Source organism: Bubalus bubalis, chromosome 9 (assembly GCF_019923935.1).
Source record: "Bubalus bubalis isolate 160015118507 breed Murrah chromosome 9, NDDB_SH_1, whole genome shotgun sequence".
NCBI classification, from domain to species: domain Eukaryota; kingdom Metazoa; phylum Chordata; class Mammalia; order Artiodactyla; family Bovidae; genus Bubalus; species Bubalus bubalis.
The window spans coordinates 86,909,135-86,933,081 of record NC_059165.1 but is presented as its reverse complement, the minus strand read 5'-3'; the positions used below and the strand labels follow the sequence as shown (position 1 = coordinate 86,933,081).

Here is a 23,947-nt window from a genome sequence, read left to right as displayed (position 1 = left end):
CCTTCCAGCTAGTTTTATATTAAATGGAGACAAATCTTTTTCATTAAATTTATTCCAAATTACCTATTTTTCAACTATAATGTACTTACTTATATCTTTATTATAAAAGTAGTCAGTTTTTAAAAGAAAATTACTATTTCTATCAATAAAAGTAATGAGGTATATACTAATTTTCAATTTGCATAGTGCATATTCCAAGTAACTAGTTGTTACTAATATTTACTCTCTGTAATAAATATAAGAAATACTTTCTATAGTGTAGATATCCTGAATCATTAAAAAAAAAAAGCTAAATTAAGGAAAGTAGGATTACACTTCTAAAAGAAGAATGGAACTGTGTAATCTTGAGGTATAATGACTTCACAGGGAACATGTTTTCATAAAATGTTTCTTCTGTACTAAGAAAGCGTGAAAAATTTGAAAAGATACCTACATGAATTAAGTTATAATTCACAGAGGTGTGCACTGGGTAGCTAAAACATATTTAACTCCAACCACTTGAAAACCAAAGTATACTGAAAATTGCAATATGTTATTTAAGTGTTAAGTAATTTTTACTCAGATTAACTTTCAGGAAAACTGTTTTAAATACAACTGCTTTTCATGTCAAAACCAATTTCTGAAGGAAAAAAAAACCTCAGATTATTTTGTAAAACTAATTACTACAATGAAACAACAGTTCATAAACTCAGATGATTTAAATAATGGCTGCTACTGAGAAAAATGGAATAAAGGAAGACAAAAAATTTTAAAGAACCAGCCATAATATTAAGCAGTTATCACCTTCAGAACTGTTTTACCAGATAGTCATGCCTTTTAAAATGCTGTGAATAAATCTATTAAAAGTGATATAACATTATAAGTTAACTTTTTCTATGCTTTAAAAACTGCATGTTAAATTTCCATATAAGCATCTTCCAAGAAACTTCAGAGTTAAATTATTTGCAAACAAAGAGACGCAATCACATACCTAACCAAAATGACAACAAAGGACCAAATGCTAAAGCTATGGCCCAAGAGCATAAAATCAGTCCTCTTGTTAGAGACAGGAAATGTATTTAAACACCAATAAAGCAAATAAACAGGAAATAGCCTCTTCAAGAGATATGACTATACATGTAAGATGCTGCTTAAAGTTATGGGTCACACTAATAAGAAAACCTTAGACACACCTTAGCTCTAAGACAGCCTCTCCCACAATAGCCCTTGTGTCCATCACTGACTGTTGCTATCAATTTCAAGCAGACACAAAGACACGGAGAGAATAAATAAATAGAATCACTGACCCAGACTGTAAACTGTCACCTACCTGTAAAACGGGAACATTTTCATCACAGCTCAAGTCTTACCTCATAAGACCAGACACACTGAGTCCCGCCGAAACGTCGAACACATCTGCCTACTTCCACGTCCTCATGAGTCGTGTACATTTCTCTGAGGCATTCACCGATATGTGGCACCATCCTCCTGAGAACCTCGCGGCTGAAGATCATGCCAGGTCCTCCCATGCAGAAGTTCTCCCCAGGCTCCAGCCCCAGCTTTCCGAGTTCTTCAATATTCCCCAGGCCAGTCTGGCCCAGGTAGAGGGGCTTGCTGCTATTCAGTGATCTAAGAAACTCTTCCAACTTATCACCTACAAAGAAAAAAAAAATAACAATCTCTCCTTTTCCTAATTTCATAATCATTTATAACACACCAAGTAAGAGAAAGAGCTCCCAATATTGTGCATAAACTCTTGACAAGTCTCATACAATTGAAAAGAAGAAAAACCTCTTTGAATATTTCATTATTTAAAAAATACTAATTCATAAGTATTAAATTAAAATTAGATTGTATCAACCTTCTAGTCAATGAAAAACCTTAGTAAGTGTAACAGTCATTGGATTTTTTTAAAGCTTAAATAATTCTGAGAATAAAGACAGGCTTTTTAACATGTATGAAGTAGTGATAAAATTCCCAGAAACATAATATTAAATATCAATATTTAGCACTGATAGGAAGATCATTGACACCCAGTAATTATTTTTTCCTGATAATTTAGTTTACTGCTTCATCCTTAATTAAACTCAAGCCATAAACAACCCAAAAGATGTAGATGTTTGTGTGTACGTATGTTCATACATACGTACATATATATATATATAGAGAGAGAGAGAGAGAAAGAGAGTCTGGGAGAGACTGAGAATATCAAACTTGTCTTAAAATATAACACTTTGGAACTTTGGAAAGCACCCTTTTGGAAAAAAATTAACATTTGTTAAAATTTATATATACAATTGGTTTGTAAGTTTATAAGCTCATCAAGAAAAACAATCTTAAAATAAGGTTCTGTAGCTAAAACAGTTCCAAAGCATTAGGAACTCTACAAAGTGATACACTGGAATAAGTAGTTGCCATCTTTATTTTCCCAATCAGCATTTCTACTATGATTTTTGATGAGCACAGAATCTGCAGTCATTATCTTGATCCTATGCCACGCCCCCTTGGAGCTCAATGAGTTTTAGCTATTATTGGGTTCTTGATACAAAATGCATTTCATTCTTAATAGAAATGGAAAGAATATGGCGTTTCAGTGTTCTGAAGGGCAGTCTTTCATTAAAAGATACGATATGGATGGTGTTAATGCATTTTGGAAATTGCAGAGTGTGGCAAACTTCTGCCAGGAAACCTTTGTGATTTTAATGAGGCACAAAAGACACGGGGACTGTAAGATAGTGGATCTATCAATTATAGATAAAGATATCTACATATACCGTAGATATATGAGACAGTAGGTTCACCAGGAATGCAATTTCTTTTAAATTTTTGTATCAAATTTTTCAGTTCTTTATTTTCATATCTAATTATCAATATTTTATCTGCCAACCAGCCCTAAAGATTGCATTCTTCTCAACCGAAACCCAAAAAATCTCTAGTTATTAACTCTACATTCAGTCCTTGTGCCAAAATGTGTCTGTTATTTGTTTGCTGAAAGAATTATGTAAATGGTGCTACCTGAATCAGGAGAAAACAATGAGGCTGCAAGTAGAGTGGGGTAAACTGAGTAAGGGCTGCCCCTCTTTGACCAAGAAGCTAGGAAATGTGGAAAGAAACACCTTCTTCAATACAAGCCTGCTACTTCCCTTGTGTACCTCTCTGCGAAGAACAGGGCTGGAAAGCTTTCCTCCTGCTCTAAGGAACATCCTTTCGCTGAGTTTAGCAATCTCTGGCCAGAGCCACTCACACTCAGGGTGAAGGACGGCGCCTCTTTTAAAACTGACAAAGTTTTGTCGTGCCAGGGCTGCGCGTGGTTTGGGGAAGGACATCCAGCCTCTGTTTAACGCCGCAACCACCGAGACGGACTGGAAGGGATCCACACTAGTGAGTGCTGGTACGGGCTGGAGCTCCTAGGGTCTGGATAATTCGCATGCAGCGTCCCTTTCCCCCCACCACTAATTCCTGTCAATACAGTCATCTCCTCTGGGGTTTACTGAGCTGTTGCCAAGGGGTAGGGAAAGGCTTGCTGCTCCACTGTGGTGGCTAAAGGAGCTGCCCGCTGGAGTGGTTGGGGTGCCCAAGGACTCCCACTGCGCGGCGGGTGGTGCGAAAGGGAAGGAAACGCACAGGAAAGGGTTTGGGACAACAAGGATGGTTCCTCGTTCTCACCAGTCCCGAAACTAAGCTAGATTTAGTTAAAACAAAAGGGCAGGGGAATAGCGAAGATCACCGATTGCCCGTCTGGCTCTCGCGGAATCCTCCATCCTTTTCTCCACGGAGGACACGCCCCTCTGGGCCAACGTGGGAAACTACCACCACCTGGCAGGTAGAATGGGAATAGCCTCAGGTTTAACCCTGAGGTCCCTTTCCTCACCTTCCTACGCGGTAAGGAGTAGCAGCAAGCGATGGGCGGAAACCAGAGCAGCAAGAGTGAGGAAGGCGGAAAAAAAAAAAAAAAAAAAAAAAAAAAAAAAAAGCCAGGCAGGTCTGAGGAGGGTCCAGACCCGCAGCAGAGGAGGAGGAGCGGAGTTGGAATGGTGGGCGGAGGCGAGAGGTGGGGGCGACCGGCTGGGGGCTGCAGGAGCCGGAGCACGTGCAGGCAGAGAAGCAAGACAGGGGCTGGGCAGGGATCGGGGCTGGGCAGGGATTGGGGCTGGCTGCAGAGAAAGGAGGCGGGGAGGCGGGACAGCCGGCGCTGGGAGGTCACCTTTAATGTAGACATCGTCGTCGGCGCGCATGAACCACTCATACTTGTCCAGGTAGTGGTCGTGCATGTACTTGATCATCATGAAGGACTTTTTCTGGGGAGGGTAGGAGTCGTCCACCCCAGGCAGCGCGATGACAGGCAGGGGTGGCGGGGGCTGGCCAACTCCAGCGTTGGGGGGCTGCTGGCTGGAAAAGAACTCCACGCGGCCGGGAATGAAGCGCGCCCAAGTCCGCTGCGCTGCCAGCGCGCGGCTGCCCAGGTACTTCTGCGCGGTCATCACCCCCACGTACAGGAAATCGCGGGGTCGCGAGCTAGAGGCAGCGGCGCCCCCGTCCCCGCTGCCGTTGTGGCTACTCCCCGGCTGGCCGCTTCTCCGGTGCCCAGCCGCGCCCCCATCCTCTTCCTCTGGTTCCCCTTCAGCCACCGGGGCTCCGGGGAGCCCCGTCGCGCCTTCGGGCTCGCGTCCTCGCCGCCGCTGCTGCAGCGGAGGTGGCTGCTGCCAAGGGCTGCTCCGAAAACTGGTTACCCCGGGCGCTGCTTCAGGCAGCTGCGGCCCCCGGAGCTCCTGGCGCGCTGGGGGCGGCGACTGCCCTGGCCACTGCCGAGCATGAGGCTCAGGGAGCGGCTGCTGTGCGCCGGGGCCAGCGGCCGAGCGGCCGTAGTAGGAGCAAAGGCTGGAACCGCGTCTCTTCCTCTCGCTCAGCTCGGCCACTCTGGGGGCGATGAGCCAGGACGCAGCGGTGAAGCCCAGCACCAGCCCCAGTGCCACGCTCATCCACGGGCGACGGGAGCGCACGGCCATCGCGGCTGCCCGGGGCGCGGACGCTGGCTGAGTGGCCGCGGCGCTGCGCGCGGGTCTTGGTTCACACCCACCCCTCCTCCGCCTCCACGCCCCCAGCCCCGGCCGCTGCCGGCTGCCCAGGCTCCGACTCCTGATCGAGGTCGGAGCGCTCCCGGCGCCTAGCCGGCGGCGCGTTGCAGCTGCCCGCTGAGCTCCCCGCTCCGCTCTGGGTCCGGGTTCAGAGCGAGGGTCGGGAGTGAAACTTCTCCCGGCGGAGGCGGCGGCGGCGGCAGCGAGAGGAGCTGCAGGAGGACGAGGAGGTGGAGCGGCGGCGGCGGCGGCAACGCGTCCGCTCCTAGGCTGCCACCCTGTCACTGGCGCGCCTGGTCCCTCCCTCCTCTCTCCTTCCCGAACCCCCGCCCTCGCTCCCCACCCCCCCGCCACCAAGCTCCGGACTGGCCCGGAGGAGGAGCCACGAGCACCACCACTGCCAGCCGTGGGGAAGCGCGGGCCGCGGTTTTTCCCCGTTACCCGCCCGTGGACGCCCCCCGCCCGCGCCTCGGTCCAGAGCCGGCCTCCTCTCCGGAAGGAAAAGATCTCGGTCGGGCCGCCTCCAGCTTTCAGCGCCAACGCCCCCTCGTGCCTCCTCCCCGGGTCCTAGTTCGCCGTCCCATTTCCCGTCCCGTCCCGCCCCTCCGCCGGCCTCGCAACACACCCGCGTCCGGGGGCTCCGTCGCCCCCCTCCCAGCGCGTCGGCTCCACTGACCTCATCGGCTGAGCTCGGGTCCCAGATCCCCGGGTGAGCGCCCGCATCTCCCTCCCCACTCGTCTCCCCCGGCCCGCAGCCGGGTAAGTCCCGGCGTGACCCTTCCCCATTCTGCCCCGCCCAGGTCCGCCCAAGCTCCGGTCTTTGCATTTTTCGGTCCTTTTCGCTTTAGTCTCGCGGCTGCCACTTCGTGTCTACTCTCTCCTTATCCCGCTCACTGCTCAGGAAACCATCTGTCCCACCCTAGCACCTCTCCACCCAGCCTTACCAACTCGCCATTCCCTACCTGCATCCTTCACCACTTTCAAAGCTACTCCCCAGCCATGCACAGAAGCACCATTGTCACTCCTAAGAAAATCTTGGCTGCTAAGTCACTTCAGTCATGTCCGACTCTGTGCGACCCCATAAACGGCAGCCCACCAGGCTCACCCGTCCCTGGGATTCTCCAGGCAAGAACACTGGAGTGGGTTGCCATCTTGGAGGGACTAGAAATACCTATCCTGAAAGGCTAGGGGAGGTCACAGTGAGTGGGAGCTTAATCCCCAAAGACAATAAACATTCCATCTTCCCCACCTGTATAGTTGGGGCATGTGAGGCTGCCTAGTGGTCCACTCCTCAGCTCTGCTTTGGTTTCATGGCTAGAACTTATTTGCAGTCTTGGTAGAGACTAGCTGAGAGGGATTGGTAAATGATGGAGAAATGTGAACAAATAACAGAGCCATCACCCACAAGATTGAAACTAAGAAAATACTTATCCCCCAACCCCAGAATTTAAAGTGAAAGTGAAATCGCTCAGTCGTGTCCGACTCTTTACGACCCCATGGACTGTAGCCTACCAGGTTCCTTCGTCCATGGGATTCTCTAGGCAAGAATACTGGAGTGGGTTGCCATTTCCTTCTCCAGGAGATCTTCCCGACCTAGGGACTGAACCCAAGTCTACCGCATTGTAGTCAGATGCTTTACTGTCTGAGCCACAGAAAATAGAATGTTTATTCGTGTCCATAAAGCATTTTCTTTACTAAGACAATGACAGAAAATGTTTTACGTCTCCAATTAGGGAGGTTAAATCTCCAGCAACAGAATCTCAAAAAAGGTTAACTTGTATTGGCCAAAATGGCTTAAAAGTTATATTATGAAGAAATCACCTGAAGAGAACTGACATTTGGAAGAAGGGAACATTTAAAAGCTTTCTCTCTAGAAATTGTGAATCTAACTACAGCCTGAGGTATATTTGGCATCCCAAGCCCTTTCCTCTTCTCCAATTTCAGTCTTCTGTTTAGTACATCAAATGCAAAGGGATGGTATTGAATGGCATTAGACATAGGGCTGGATCCAGCAAGGTGCTGGCAGCGTCCTTGGAACAGTAGGCCTGCCTGGAGCCCTTTGAGGGGTGGTTCTTTCCACACCAGTCACTGGCTGTGCAGGAGCACGTCTGACTAAATGTTTCATCTGCTGGACAACGAAGCTCCTTTTCCATGTCTAGGTCTTGCCCAGAAACACTTGGGAATACAGATTACCGAACTCTTTCTCGAAGTTTAATGTTAGAATACAAAACTAATCAAATAAACAGGCCCCTTCTGATTTAAAACTACATCTTCCCAAGGTCATTTTAAGCTTTCTAAAGCAGTGCTGTTCAATAGAACTCTCTTACAATGGAATTTTCTTTATCTGTGCTGTCCAATAAGGCAGCCAAATGCCAATGAGCAGTTGGCTAAAATGGTTGGGCAAAGGAATTTTCAATTTTATTTATTATTAATATTGATTTAAGTAGCTCCATGTGACTAGGGGGTTGCCATGTTCGACAGCACATTTCAATAGGAAATTCATAATATTTAGTGTCCCCCTACCTGTGGTCCATTGTGAAGAACAAAGAGTGCACCAACACACCAGGATATCCAACTGGTCATCCTTCCACAGGATGCGGTTCATGTAGTTGATCTAAAAAAATCATTAATTCTCATCAGGCACAGATAAATTACTCATCAACTTTTACACTATTTTGGGATAAAGTGAGCTTCATTTATTCAATATCTATGTGTACAAAACTAAACATTAGACAAGGTGGGAGGCTCTAGACACGGAAATGTCACAAGGTACTCACTGCCACCTATCCGAAGTTTATAGTGCCATGAAGAAGACAGACATTAAATACCACAATACAAAATGAATTCCTGTGATGACAATTGATATGAAGGGAAAGTGTAGAGTACTCAAAGGGTATTGACAAGATCATCTAATTCAGTCTGGGAGCCAGAAAATTCATTTTTAGATACTGAAATAAAATGAAAAAAATGGAAATGATGTTCCATACTGGCTAAGTGACCTTGGGAAAATTATTTAAATTATCTGAGCTTCAGATTTCTCATCTGAATGTAAGTACATTTCTGTGGGGATTTATTAAGATATTATATGTAAATACTTAGCACAGTGTCTAGTTCATTTAGGCACTCAGGAAATGTTTGTTCTCATTTTCTAACCCTTCATAGTAAAATCTCTTCAATATCACCTTGCTTATTTTTAATGATATTCCACTTTTTATTTAACAAATATTTATTTATTGTCTATAATAAGCTAGACACTATTCTAAAGAAACAGCAAACAAAACAGTCAAAGCCCTTGAATTCATGGGGATTATATTCTACTTGGCCACCTCATGTGAAGAGTTGACTCATTGGAAAAGACTCTGATGCTGGGAGGGATTGGGGGCAGGAGGAGAAGGGGATGACAGAGACAGAGGATGAGATGGCTAGATGGCATCACCGACTCGATGGACGTGAGTGTGAGTGAGCTCCAGGAGATGGTGATGGACAGGGAGGCCTGGCGTGCTGCAATTCATGGGGTCACAAAGAGTCGGACACGACTGAGCAGCTGAACTGAATTGAACTGAAGGAGAGATTGCACACACACACACCCCTCTACATATAATATGCCAGGTGATAATTATTTTGAAAAAAATATAGTGGATGTGCACTGTGTCAGATGAGGCCTTTTTAAATGTATTGATCAGAGAAGTTCTTTCTGATAAGTTTAGCAGAGAACAAAAGTGAGGAAACCAACTATAAGTATATCCCAGAGAAGACTGTCCAGGAAGACAGAATAGTCAACACAAAGGCCTGAGATAGACATGGTAAATTTTAGAACAGCAAAGAGATCAATATAAGTTGAAAATGGAAGGGAGTTGGTGACTTGCTAATTACTTAAGCTAGTGTCGTTCAGTAGAATTATAATGTGAGCTATAAACACAATTAAATTTTTCGTGTAGCTACAATTTTTAAAAGTGAAATTCTAATAACACATTTCATTCAACTTAATATATACAATATATTATCATGGCAACAAGTAATCAGTATTAAATTTTTACTGTGAAAATTTACATTAGTTTTTAACCAGTTCTGTTTTCCAAATCTATTATATTTCTTACACTTAGAGCACATATCAGTTCAAGCTAACTACATTTCCAATGTTCAGTAGATACAGGTAACTAGTTCTACTATATTGGACAGTGTATATTCTGAGCCTGGAAGACATTTGAAAAGAATTTCTTTTATTCTGAGTGACAGTGAAGGTGTTAAGTGGTGATTTGGTTTTTATTTATGTCTTTCAAGACCACTGTAGGTCTCATGGGGAAAAAAACAGAGGGGAAACAAAAGTAGACTCAGGGAAAGCATTTAAAACATTGTTGAAATCACCCCATGACTTTGAAACAGAAGAAAAAGAGTGTTCTTTCCTTCTTTCCATCGTGTCTGCACCTCTTCCTCATTTGTAACAAGTAGAAGGACTGGGTAAGTTTGTTATATGAGTTTAATTTCATATTTATTGAGATTCCTCTAGCTATTTATTTGTTATTTCCCAAAGTCAGTGAAGTAATTTTCTCATACTCACTTTAATTTTGAAGATACATGATTTTTAGGGTAGATAATTTTCTGGGAAATATCTACCAAGGACTAAGTTTTTTATTAAAAAATAAAGTAATACATTCTAGGAATAATTTAAGAAAAAAATTTATTTGGATAAGCAGGGTGAAAAGTGACAGCTTTGTATAGAAACTTATCACTGAAGACAAATAAACATAATAAATGCATATTAAAATATAGCCAGATCGGAAGAAAGAATACAGAAATGTAGGTCAATGTACAATATTTCTGGCTAAAAATGTCTGATAGGATTACTATTCTGATTTAAAGAATAATGTTTCAATATATACACCTGTGAATCACCTGATTAGAAATCCCTATGAAGCACTCCAATAGTAGATTTTGAAAAAATAATAACAGAAATTTCATAAATAGTTTACAGGCAAAAGGTACAAAACAGATTCTCTGTTTTCTCCAAATCCTTTAACAGTTTCAAGCATGTCCATATTTGCCTATTGTAACACATGAATCATTTGCCTCCTTCTCCAAGCTGAAGCTGTTAGGACCTCAGGGACCATCTGGATTCACACTGAAGCAGAATTCTCACAGGAGTGTGTCACTGGCTTTGGAACGACACTATGTCAACCACCCTGAAACCAAGTCTGGTACACTTAGAGCCCTTCAGCAGACTGTTCTGAAGGTTTTAGTTGATTGGAAAGAATTAGTGAGAACTTTAAAATCACAGACAAATGTCCAAGTGAATTTAAAAGGAGGATGCCATCCAGCCATCTCATCCTCTGACACCCTCTTCTCCTTCTGTCTCAATCTTTTTGAAGTAGGTGTCAGACCATGGACAGTATAGTCCATGGTGTCGCAAAGAGTTGGACACGACTCAGCAACTTTCACTTTCAGAGGCTGAGATGGCTGGATGGCATCACTGAGGCAATCAACATGAACTTGGGCAAACTTCCAGAGATGGTGAGGGACAGTCCATGGGGTCACAAAGAGTTGGACACAACTGAGCAACTGAACAGCAACATAGTCTGATCAGTTAAGAAAGTTAAATATTTAAATACATGGTTCAATACATGCTTCTGTTACAAGGTGTAAGCAAAGACACCTTGATTTAGTACTTTACTGTGATATTTAGAATGTTATCATTTTTTTCCTGACAGATCAAGACTAAGCTGATTTCATTTGCATGAAGCAATTCTGGCATCTAGTGGTTAATAATCATAATGTAATTCAGTTTATTTCTAAGGGACAGATTGTGTTGTAAAATAGTATTAACATCGCCAATGAAGATTATAAACATAGAGCCGTAGTAAGATAACCATTTATATTTTTATTTCCTCAGAAATCAGCACGTAAGGGGATGATAGAAGCTCATATACTGAAACATGAAAAGGTAATCTTTTAGAGAACATTATAAAACTGTAAGTTTTAAAGCTACTATTGATGTGCATTTAGCTAATCAACATGAAAATGTTATAGTTAATTTTTTTATACTGACAATACTTAATGCTACTGAGGAATTATTAATTTATTTTTTGTGTATGATAAATGGTATTGTGACTATTATGTTTTTTAAGAGAAGTTCTTAGTTTTCAGAAATATATACTGAGGTGTTTATAGATTTACTAGTATGATGTCTGGAATTCAAATAATATCAGATTGAGGGTGGTGCTAAGTGGATGGCCGTGTGGAGGGCGATGGAGCAAGAAGGGACTGAATAACCAAGTATTGATGATTACTGGGACTGGGTGATTATCTCTGGGTAGATTTGATATTCTCCATAATAAAAAGTTTAAAGAAAACATTTTAAGATCAGCATACATTCAGTTTTTATTTCCTAAAGTTTTATCTAAGACATGATGCACCTGTTCGAATCATCAATGTACTCTGAAAAGAAGACAATGAAACTACGGCTGTCACTTATGAAGGGATTAAGAGGTGACCATTTCAGAATTAACACTTGCCTATCTTCAATCCCTCCTGGGCCCGAATGACAGTCTCTTAGACATAAGCAAAACATCCAATCAAGCTTTTACAAATTAAGAAGCACTGTTTGTGATGTGAGGATTTGTTTTTTTTTTTTTTCCTGTAGTTGTCTATGATTAGGCAGTAAGCTTCAAGATCTTCAGAGAGTTTCTAATCACCAATCTGAATTTATTCTAAAAAGATTTTTTATTTTAATTTTCTCCTTTAGCTACTCTCCTAAAATACTAATAAACTTCAACTTAAAATTTACTGTCTTAAAAAGTTAAAATGTACATGCCATCTTTCCTCTGGTTTAATTTTCAAACTCAGTTAATTACTTGGTTTCTTTTCCTGTCCTACAGATCACTGCTGTTGAAAAGAAATATAATATGATCCACATATGCAATTAAAACTTCTCTAGAACCCACATTTTAAAGAGTAAAAACAGGTGAAGTTAATCTAAAGAATGCACTTTATTTTACCCACTATATCCAGTTCTATTAAGTTTTAAAGCTCATTTTTTGAATAGTAAAAAGACAAATGGATTTCAAAACATTTACAGGATTTATTGTGCTACTTTCTTAAGTATTGACATATAAATATTCATACTGATCAATACAAATATGATACATATGTATGTATGCAAATACAGGTATATACAGTGAATATATATATAATATTTTTCTTTATAGCCACACTATCATTATGGAATAAATGTAAGAGGAGAGATTAGGGGATCTTGTCTTTTTTCTCATGAATATTTTTATTAAATTTCAGGATATTTTATAAGAAACAAGAAAAGTTAGATATCACCTTTTCCAACCCATTGTATAGTATCTTGAATGAGTGAGTTTATAAAAAGTACAGTTTATAATTTAATTTAAGGCTATTGTATCCAGTAGTGGATTTTAGAAGTCCATAGTGAGTAAATAAATGACACAAGTCTTTCAATAGTCTTGAAGTCTGGTTTGATAGATTTCAATAAAGTATCAGCATGGGGAGGGCAGAGCTTTTATTTTCTGGCACTTTCTGTGATTTTTATTTGGTTTGGAAAATATATTTATGTTCATAAAATATTCATCTTAACATATAATAGGTTTGTTATTTATATACCAGTTAAAATTGTAATAATTTCTAATTTTTAGCTTATCATATGACAAATATTTGGGATCCTGATTAAATTTTAAGATGGTAAAGGGATCCCAAGAACAAAATACTTGAGAACATTGGTTTTCGTCTAAGGAAATTCCTTCATTTATCATTTTCTCCTGAAAATAGCACAATTTTTTTGAGAGAGGAATAATTGAGTTAGAATGTCTTGTTCCTGTCCTGATGGAACATTGACTTTAATAGTTTGCAGTGACATGAGAGTGACTAGGATTCTGCAATTCTGAAACTTAGACATGTTTACAAGTATGTTACTGTTTCCGTGATTTTCAAGTCATACCTACTGCATTCTAGGAATCCGGTAGTTTAACTTGTGTGTGTGTGTGTGTGTGTGTGTGTGTGTGTGTGTGTGTGTGTGTGTGTATGAGTGCTTTGCTGCTATTAGAAGGGAATAGCAGGAATGAATCTTCTGAGACAGAGTTTAAATCATTCAGACATTTTTGATGTTGGTTTGTATCTAGTAACAAATTAGTATCTTCAAGAAATTTAGGAGTATAGTCTTCCTCTCTATAAAAACAAACCACATTGAAACATATAAAATATCATGTATGAAATGAGTTGCCAGTCCAGGTTCGATGCACGATACTGGATGCTTGGGGCTGGTGCACTGGGAAGACCCAGAGGGATGGAATGGGGAGGGAGGTGGGAGGAGGGTTCAGGATGGGGAACATATGTATACCTGTGGTGGATTCATTTTGATATTTGGCAAAACTAATACAGTTATGTAAAGTTTAAAAATAAAATAAAATTAAAAATATAAAAAAAAATAAAAAAATAAAAAAATATTTTATGTATATATATGTAAAAAAAAAACAAAAAACCACAGGGAAATACATTATTCTAAGGCTCCAGCCATTTTGTAATATTGGGCCAAAAGAAGAATGTCTCAGGAAATTAATTATAGAGCTGAAGAATCATAATATTTAGTGAAGAAGGGAGAGGATAGCATTGCCATACCAATAAAACTGAAGGGGCAACTATTTGTCTTTTGAAGCCACTTGGAGCTCTAGGAATAGACGGAATGTGAAATCTAAATAAAATTGTGTGAACTAATTGAAAAAGGTAAACTGGCTTTTGTAAATAAAATAAGTGATCACAATTTGGAGACTGCTATACGACTATTGTTCAAGATGCAAAATATGAGTGTGTGTGTGTTGGGGGCGGGGAGTGGATGATGATACTTTCATTCCCTGGGCCCCTGCAGCCTTAGTTCTGAATCTTATTGGGCAGAAAGAGGACTAGAAGGAGAGCCTTAGTAAGAGAGGAATAAGAGCAAATTCTAGCCTCATAGCTAAGTGATTTCTCAGCAGTGCTTTCTGTTTTCATCTCCCAACTGGGCACAAAAAGATTCAAAAGGAGACATGGCTGAGGCACACCCAAGAAATGAGTGAGGGGTGGAGCAGTACATTTTTAAGACCTTTGGTAGAGTTATGCTCACCACACCCTCCATACCACACCACACATTTTTTTTTCCAGACTGCACTTCCCATGTCTACCTTTACAGAAAGCAGAACAGAAATAGCAACAGATTCATCTGAACTAGATTAAAATTAAATTTAGGTTTTAGTATTAGCACAGAATTGGAACTCCAGGATGTGACAGAGCCATCAGATCAAAACTTCTTATAGATGTTTAGAACCCAACTGGCCTGACACTTTATGAGTAATGAAAACCTTGGCACTTAGGTTGCTGTTTCTTAAAGTGAGACACTCAGAACTCCTGTGAGTATTTCTAATATTTTATTGTGCATAACTAGTAAGTCTGGATTTCTTCTGATTTGGAATCACTGAGCGTGGAAGAATCCACATTTATAAAAAGACATCAGAGCAATTCTTAAACATGCTGAAATTTGTAATCTACTGTTCTACTCTTCCTTGATAATTGGGATAATTCAAAGTCCTAAGAACACCCATTAAATAAATTAACATAAAAAACAAAACCGCTATATACTTCTACTGACATTTACCAGCTTCAAAAAAGAGTGGACAGATAGCTAAAATTTTAGGTTCCCCAACCTCAAATGATATTAATAGAAGAACCCTCATTCACCTGCTGATTGCAAATTATGTCTATAAACATTTGTCTATGCCTTGGTTTGGGTTCCTCCAGAAGAAGATTCAGAAGAATTTGGGAGCATGTAGTTTATTTGAAAGTGATTCCAGGGAATAATGGGAGGAGAGTGGAGACATGGATTAAAAAAAAAATAGTAAGGGAAGGAATCCAGTAAAGGGTGAATTCTGAGGTCTGTTACTATTGAAGCTAGCTGGCGTTTAATCCCCCTTGGGAAACTTATAGTCAGTACAGACCATGGCATCAGGCTTATCCCTCAGAAGAAGGAAGTAGCTGACTGCATTTCCACTTTCACTCTGTCAGTCATTGATTATGGGCAGTACCTGCGTGACACCAGTTCATTTTATAAGTCTCTCTGTCTTCTGTATCTTCTCTGAATTGGTAAATTGGTATTAGGATCTAGAGAACTGCCAGGTGCAAGTTCAACTTTTCTTTTTGAGAAAAGTCCTTAATAGATGATACTGTGTTCGTTCAGTTGTAAAGAACTTTCAGTAGTTCTTCCAGTAGTTGTTTCGGTCACTACGTTGTATCCGACTCTTTTGTGACCCCGTGGACTGTAGCCCACCAGGCTCCTCTGTCCTTGGGATTTCCCAGGCAAGAATGCTGGAATGGGTTGCCATTTCCTTCTCCAGGGAATCCTCCCAACCCAGAGATCAAATCTACATCTCCCATTGGCAGGTGGATTGTTTACCACGGAGCCATCAGGGAAGCTCAAACAAAACTAATCAACGACACCACACTGTGTTCTTTCAGTAGGAAGCACACAATATCTGTCTCTGTTTCTGATGTGCCATTGGTAATGAATTCACTGGGATAATGAAGTTGCTCCATCATGTCCGACTCTTTGCAACCCCATGGACTGTAGCCTCCCAGGCTCCTCCATCCATGGGATTTTCCAGGCAAGAGTACTGGAGTGGGGTGCCCTTTCCTTCTCCAGGGGATCTTCCCGACTCAGGGATTGAACCCAGGTCTCCCTCATTGCAGACGGACGCTTTACCCTCTAAGCCACCAGGGAACTAATGAATTCCTAGGTTCATTAATTCATTAGAAGTTGCAATGGATAATAGTTCTAACCCTACCATTGCCTCACTCTTTATTAACTGGAATATCCTTATGAAAACTTAAAATCTGCATGGGTAAAGTCAGCATCAATGCTTCTTTTATCTTTTCATTTTGATGATCCAGAGATTTTTTTTCAGTAAAGATGTTTATATTCAGTTCCTCAGAAGACTTGGCTAGGTGAAATTAATTAAAATAATCCAAAATCAGAAGTTTTGTTGCTATCAGAAGTAATCTCATTTTCTGCTATTTAATCCCCAATCATTATCACTAATATTCTAATCTACAAATCAAGACTTAAAGCTGTGACCGTGAGAAGAATAAAATGCTATATTTTCCTATTCTTACTTTTCTATGCATCAAGTTGCATTTGTAGAGCTTCTAAAATTTGGAAGCTGGCTTGAATGTAAGGTGGGAAGTATTCATTTATTTATTTCCTAGCCATCTGGAATTTCTGGTTTATTGTTTATAAAATTATATATGAATTATAGGAAATTTTTCTTTGCATGGCTTCACAAGTGAATTCTATCAAACATTTAGAGAAGAGTTAATACCTATTCTCCTGAAACTATTCCAAAAGATTGCAGAGGAAGGAATACCCCCAAACTGATTCTATGAGGGCACCATCACCCTGATATCAAAACCAGATAATGACACCACAAAAAAAGAAAATTATAGGCCAATATCCATAATGAACATAGATGCAAAAATACTTAACAAAATACTAGCAAACTAAATCCAGCAATACTTTAAAAGAACTGTACACCATAAACAGGTGAGATTTATCCATGGATGCAAGGATTTTTCAACATCATCAAATCAATCTGTGTGATACACCACATCAACAAATTGAAGAATAAAAACTGTATGACCATCTCAATAGATACAGAAAAAGCTTTTGACAAAGTTCAATACCCATTTATGATCAAAACTCTCCAGAATGTAGGCACAGAAAGAACATACATACCAATGAAAAGCTGAAAGCATATCCTATGAGATCAGGAGCAAGACAAGCATGTCCACTCTTGCCACTTTTATTATTAAACATAGTTTTAGAAGTTCTAGCAATGGTAATCAGAAAAGAATATGAAATAAAAGAAATCCATATTGGAAAAGAAGACGTAAAGCTGTCCCTGTTTGCAAATGATATAATATTATACATAGAAAATCTGAAAGAGATCACCAGAAAACTACTAGAGCTCATCAATGAGTTCAGTAAAGTTGAAGGATACATTTTATGGGCAAACAATGAAAGGTCAGAAAGAGAAATTAAGGAAAGAATCCCATTTACCATTGCATCAAAAATAATAAAATATCTAGGAATAAACCTCCCTAAAGAAGGAAGATGACCTGTATTCTGAAAACTATAAGATGCTGATGAAAGTAATCAAAGATGATACAAATAGATGGCAAGATTTACCATATTCTTTCTTGGATTGGGAGAATCAATATTGTCAAAATGACTATATTACCCAAGACAATCTACAGATTAAATGTTATCCCTGTCAAATTAACAATGGCATTTTTCACAGAACTAGAAGAAACAAATCTTAAAATATGTATGGAGACAAAAAAGACCCCAAATAAACAAAGCAATCTTGGAAAAGAAAGATGGAGCTGGGAGAATCAGCACCCCTGACTTCAGACTAAATACAAAGCTACAGTCATCAAAACAGTATGGTACTGGCACCAAGCAGAAATATAAATTAATGGAACAAGACAGAGAGCCCAGAAATAAACTCACCCAACTATAATCATAAAATTTATGACAAACGAGGCAAGACTACACAATATTGGAAAGATAGCCTCTATAACAAATGGTGCTGGGAAAACTTGACAGCTACATGTAAAAAAATTAAATTAGAACATTCTTTAATACTATACACAAAAATTACCTAAAAATGGATTAAAGACCTAAATTTTATACCAGATACTATAAAACTCTTAGAAGAAAACATAGGCAAAACACTTTTTGCCTTAAATTGCAGCAATATCTTTTGCAATCCATCTCCTAGAGCAATGTAAATAAAACAAAAATCAATAAATGAGAATTAATTAAACTTAAAAGCTTTGGCACAGCAAAGAAAACCATAAACAAAACTATAAGACAACCCCAAGAGCATGAGAAAATATTTGCAAATGATGCAACTGACAAGGGATTAATCTCCAAAATTTACAAACAACTCATGTGTCTCAGTATTAAAAAAAAAAAGGGGGGGGCATAAAATGGGCAGAAGATCTAAATAGACATTTCACCAAAGGAGACATACAGATGGCTAAGAAGCACATGAAAAGATGTTCAACATAGCTAATTGGTAGAAAATGCAAATAAAAACTACAATAAGGTGTCACCTCACACCAATCAGAATGGGTATCATCAAGAAGTCTACAAGTAATAAATGCTGGAGAAGGTGTGGAAAAAAGGGAACCCTCCTGCACTGTTGGTGGGAATGTTGATTGGTACAGACACTATGGAGAAAAGCATGGAGGTTCCTTAAGAGACTGAAAACAGAACTATTATATGATTCAGCAATCCCAATCCTGGGCATATATCCAGAGGAAAACATGACTCAAAAGGATGTATGCACCCCAATGTTCATTTAGTACTATTTACAATAGCCAAGACATGGAAGCAACCTAACTGTCCATCAACAGATGAATGGATAAAGAAAATGTGGCACATATATACAGTGGACTACTACTCAGCCATTAGCAAGAAATAATGCCATTTAGCAATGTGAATGGATCTAGATATTATTACACTAAGTGATGTGAGACAGACAAAGACAAATATCAAATGATATCACTTATATGCAGAAGATTTAAGAAATGATACAAATGAACTTATTTACAAGACAGAAACAGAATCACAAACTTAGAGAAGGAACTTAATGGTTACTTGGACAGAAGAGTGGAGAGGAAGGATAGATTGAGAGTTTGGGATTGATATGTACACACTGCTATATTTAAAATATATAACCAACAAGAACCTACTGTATAGCACAGGGAACTCTGCTCAATATTCTGTAATAACTAAATGGGAAAGGAATTTGAAAGAGAATAAATATATAACTGAATCACTTTGCTGTACACCTGAAACTAACCCAACATTGTTAATCAACTATACTCCAATATTTAAAAAAAAAACAAAAACAGTTTAGTTGGGGGTGAATATCATAAATACAAAAATCTTCTAAACATGGTTCTTTTATACAGTAAGTGTTTATGCAGTTATTTACTATGTGGTTTTGGCTTCATATGTAGCTCAGGGTCTTTTACTATTTGTATTTCAGTTTCTTTTATTCTTACATTTTCATTAACAATCAAGCAATGTTAGATATCAAGAGATTTAAATTCATGCTCCTCTCGACATGACTGAACCTTCCAAAGGAAGTCCAATTCTGCTAAGCATTTCCTCTCCTATAAAATGAAGGTATATGCATGCCAAGTACGTGTTGCCAATTTATTTCAGAAAGCCTACCAGTGAAGTGAGCTACCCCTTGGAGACTTTTGATATTGTCTCATGAAAAATTTCATGAATTTACAATGACCTAATATTTATCCATAAGTGACAGAAACTAAACATTGAAGATGGTGAGGGGAGGGGGAATTGGATGAAAGTGGTCAAAAGATACAAATTTCCAATTGTAAGATAAATAAGTGCTAAGGATATAGAGTACAATATGATGACTATACAGCTAACCCTGCTGTATGATCTGTGTGAAAATTAAGAGTAGATACCAAGAGTTCTCATCACAAGAAAAAAAATGTATCTATATAAGATGATGAAGGTTTACTAAACTTACTGTAATAATTATTTCACAATATGTAACTTAATCATTATGCTATACACCCTAAACATAGTCACTGCTGCATTATATCCAAAACTGGAGGGAAGAAAACTAAAAAAGTAAATTAAATAAAATGAGGGGTATTGGGCTAGAGCACAAGTTGGTAAACTGTGGCCTACATGCCACATCCAATCCACTACTTATTTTTTGGTGGTATCTGAGAATTTTTTATGTATTAAAATGGTTTTCACTTAAAAATTGTTATTTTTAAACATTATGCAAGTATCTATATAGTATCCTGAATTCTGCCTTTTGGTTTACAAGTTTAACTCTTGGGCTATAGCAATGATTTTCAAACCATTTTCAGCAGCAGAAATTTTTAAAAAGAGGAAAAAAAATCTAACTCCTTTGATTAAAATAAATAAATGTGTATTTAAATTGCATAAAAATTTTAAATGCTTACTAAAAAATTCAAACAGGAACAATGAGGTTGCTTTGATGAAGAGATAGACTAAAGAAGGAACAACAATTTTGACATTGAGGACTATAGATGACAATTACAGTCAGCACAGATTCAACCTACAATTTATTCCTGCGTATTTTTTGTTGGATGATTTCAAAAATAAAATCCTGTTTCAAGAAGATAAATGGTTATAAATAGTAGCAATTTTTTAACAGCTCACCTTGGCAATCTAAGGGCACTCTGAAATTAAACTAATCCACATTTTAAAAGAGAAGTAGAAAATTTTGATTTTACCTATGACATAAAAAAAAACCCTCATAATCAAAATATAGTAATCAGACATGAAGCACCAACAATTTGGAAAAAGATATAAAATTGTCTGTATATTTTAACTCTTTGCACCACGACAGCTGTGCTGAGGAGCAGGCACAGAGCAGAGTGCATTCTACAGTCTGATGTAAATGGACAGAAGCAAGCTGGGATTGTAAAGAATGTGGTGAAGACTGCAGGCTTCTTGTTCCAGTGTTCCTCAGCACAGTGGTCAAACATGTGCACAAATATGACAGTTGAAGTTACATTCAAAAGCTCAAGCAGAAACAAGGTGACTTGAAATCTCAAGGAAGTTAAACTTAATTTAAATAGAAGCTACATTTCAAGAGATGAGATTAGGAACTAAGCTGAAAATTGGGTTGAGAAGAAATTACTTTCGAAAATCTCTTATTTGCCCATAAAGTAGATTATACCCTGTCTTGCATATAGAGCCCCATGAGGTATATTTTTCACCACTCAAGTTTGAGCACTGCTGAACTAGACTAGGAAAAAGAATACTTTTAAATGTGTGGGTACTCTGCCTTTAAGGAAAATGATCAAACATTTGCAGTTATTAAAAGGTGGGTGGAGAATGCTAAGATGCCCCTTGCCTTCAGGGTTTAACTGCTATTGATGTACCTTAAGAGCACAGCAGGTTGTTGTGTGGACCAAGTGAGTTAAACAAGATGAACACTGCAAGATTATGGTCTGGAACATAGGAAATTCTTAATAAAATTTTATTTTATTATGAGCCCAGAAATAAACCCATGCACCTATGGGTACCTTATTTTTGACAAAGGAGGCAAGAATATAGAATGGGGCAAAGAAAGCCTCTTCAATAAATGGTGCTGGGAAAACTGGACATCTACATGTAAAAGAATGAAATTAGAACACTGCCTAACACCATACACAAAGATAAACTCAAAATGGATTAAAGACCTAAATGTAAGGCCAGAAACTATACAACTCTTGGAGGAAAACATAGGCAGAACACTCGATGTCATAAATCAAAGCAAGATCCTCTATGACCCACCTCCTAGAGTAATGGAAACAAAAACAAAAGTAAACAACTGGGACCTGATTAAACTTAAAAGCTTTTGCACAGCAAAGGAAACTATAAGCAAGGTGAAAAGACAAACCTCAGAAGGGGAGAAAATAATAGCAAATGAAACAACTGACAAAGGATTAATTTCCAAAATATACAAGCAGCTCATACAACTCAATAGCAGAAAAAAAACCAACCCAATCAAAAAGTGGGGAAAAGACCTAAACAGACATTTCTCCAAAGAAGACATACAGATGGCTAACAAACACATGAAAAGGTGCTCAACATTGCTCATTATTAGCGAAATGCAAATCAAAACGATAGTGAGATACATCCTCACACCAGTCAGAATGGCCCTCATCAAAAAGTCTACAAACAATTAAAAAAAAGTTATTAAAAAAAATTCTACAAACAATAAATGCTGGAAAGGGTGTGGAGAAAGGGAACACCCTTGCACTGTTGATGGGAAAATAAATTGATATAGCCACTATGGAAGATGGTATGGAGATTCCTTAAAAAACTAGGAATAAAATCACCATATGACCCAGCAATCCCACTCCTAGGCCTATATCATGAGGAAACCAAAATTGAAAGAGACACGGGTATCCATTGTTCCTTGCAGCAGTATTTACAACAGCTAGAAAATGGAACCAACCTAGATGTCCATCCACAGATGAATGGATAAAGAAGTTGTGGTGTATATACACCATGGAATAATCAGTCCAGTTCAGTTCAGTCGCTCAGTCGAGTCTGACTCTTTGCGACACCATGAATCCCAGCACACCAGGCCTCCCTGTCCATCACCAACTAACTCCCAGAGTTCACCTAAACTCATGTGCATCAAGTCGGTGATGCCACCCATCCATCTCATCCTCTGTTATCTGCTTCTCCTCCTGCCCCCAATCCCTCCCAGCATCGGGGTCTTTTCCAATGAGTCAACTCTTCGCATGAGGTGGCCAAAGTATTGGAGGTTCAGCTTTAGCATCAGTCCTTCCAATGAACACCTAGGACTGATCTCCTTTAGAATGGACTGGTTGGATCTCCTTGCAGTCCAAGAAACTCTCAAGAGTCTTCTCCAACACCACAGTTCAAAAGCATCAATTCTTCGGTGCTCAGCTTTCTTCACAGTCCAACTTTCAAAACCATAGCCTTGACTAGATGGACATTTGTTGGCAAAGTAATGTCTCTGCTTTTGAATATGCTATCTAGGTTGGTCATAACTTTCCTTTCAAGGAGTAAGCGTCTTTTAATTTCATGGCTGCAATCACCATCTGCAGTGATTTTGGAGCCCCAAAAAATAAAGTCTGACACTGTTTCCACTGTTTCCCCATCTATTTCCCATGAAGTGATGGGACCAGATGCCATGATCTTCGTTTTCTGAATGTTGAGCTTTAAGCCAACTTTTTCACTCTCCTCTTTCACTTTCATCAAGAGGCTTTTTAGTTCCTCTTCACTTTCTGCCATAAGGGTGGTGTCATCTGCATATCTGAGGTTATTGAGATTTCTCCCGGCAATCTTGATTCTAGCTTGTGCTTCTTCCAGTCCAGCATTTCTTACGATGTACTCTGCATACAAGTTAAATAAGCAGGGTGACAATGTACAGCCTTGACGTACTCCTTTTCCTATTTGGAACCAGTCTGTTGTTCCATGTCCAGTTCTAAGTGTTGCTTCCTGACCTGCATACAGGTTTCTCAAGAGGCAGGTCAGGTGCTCTGGTATTCCCATCTCTTTCAGAATTTTCCACAGTTTATTGTGGTCCACACAGTCAAAGGTTTTGGCATAGTCAATAAAGCAGAAATAGATGTTTTTCTGAAACTCTCCTGCTTTTTTCGAGATCCAGCGGATGTTGGCAATATGAACTCTGGTTCCTCTGCCTTTTCTAAAACCAGCTTGATCATCTGGAAGTTCATGGTTCACATACTGCTGAAGCCTGGCTTGGAGAATTTTGACCATTACTTTACTAGCATGTGAGAAAGTAAGGCTAAAAATTCTCCAAGCCAGGCTTCAGCAATACATGAACCGTGAACTTCCTGATGTTCAAGCTGGTTTTAGAAAAGGCAGAGGAACCAGAGTTCATATTGCCAACATCTGCTGGATCATGTAAAAAGCAAGAGAGTTCCAGAAAAACATCTATTTCTGCTTTATTGACTATGCCAAAGCCTTTGACTGTGTGGATCACAGGAAACTGTGGAAAATTCTGAAAGAGATGGGAATACCAGAGCACCTGACCTGCCTCTTGAGAAACCTGTATGCAGGTCAGGAAGCAACACTTAGAACTGGACATGGAACAACAGACTGGTTCCAAATAGGAAAAGGAGTACGTCAAGGCTGTATATTGTCACCCTGCTTATTTAACTTGTATGCAGAGTACATCATGAGAAACGCTGGACTGAAAGAAACACAAGCTAGAATCAAGATTGCCAGGAGAAATCTCAATAACCTCAGATATGCAGATGACACCACCCTTATGGAAGAAAGT

The 23,947-nt window shown here is 39.5% G+C and overlaps 2 protein-coding genes across 6 annotated transcripts in view; one reads left to right on the top strand and one right to left on the bottom strand.

Moving 5' to 3' along the window:
• CHSY3 (chondroitin sulfate synthase 3) overlaps nt 1-5,800 on the bottom strand; it is a 289,499-nt gene extending 283,699 nt beyond the window's left edge. For 2 of the 5 annotated variants that reach the window (XM_044947849.1, XM_044947850.1), the window contains exons 1-2: nt 4,184-5,559; nt 1,350-1,633 (exon numbers count right to left, since the gene is read on the bottom strand). In XM_044947849.1, the coding sequence (XP_044803784.1) occupies nt 1,350-1,633; nt 4,184-4,985 (1,086 nt within the window). In that variant the 5' untranslated portion in view covers nt 4,986-5,559. Of the gene's footprint in view, nt 1-1,349; nt 1,634-4,183 lie in introns of all 5 variants that reach the window. The other 3 variants (XM_025293043.3, XM_044947847.2, XM_044947848.2) reach the window with 3 other exon arrangements.
• Nucleotides 4,011-23,947, top strand: part of LOC123464578 — a 67,631-nt gene continuing 47,694 nt past the window's right edge. The window contains exons 1-2 of the mRNA XM_045161885.1: nt 4,011-4,442; nt 10,942-10,992. Coding sequence (XP_045017820.1) covers nt 4,011-4,442; nt 10,942-10,992 — 483 coding nt within the window. The remainder of the gene's footprint in view (nt 4,443-10,941; nt 10,993-23,947) is intronic.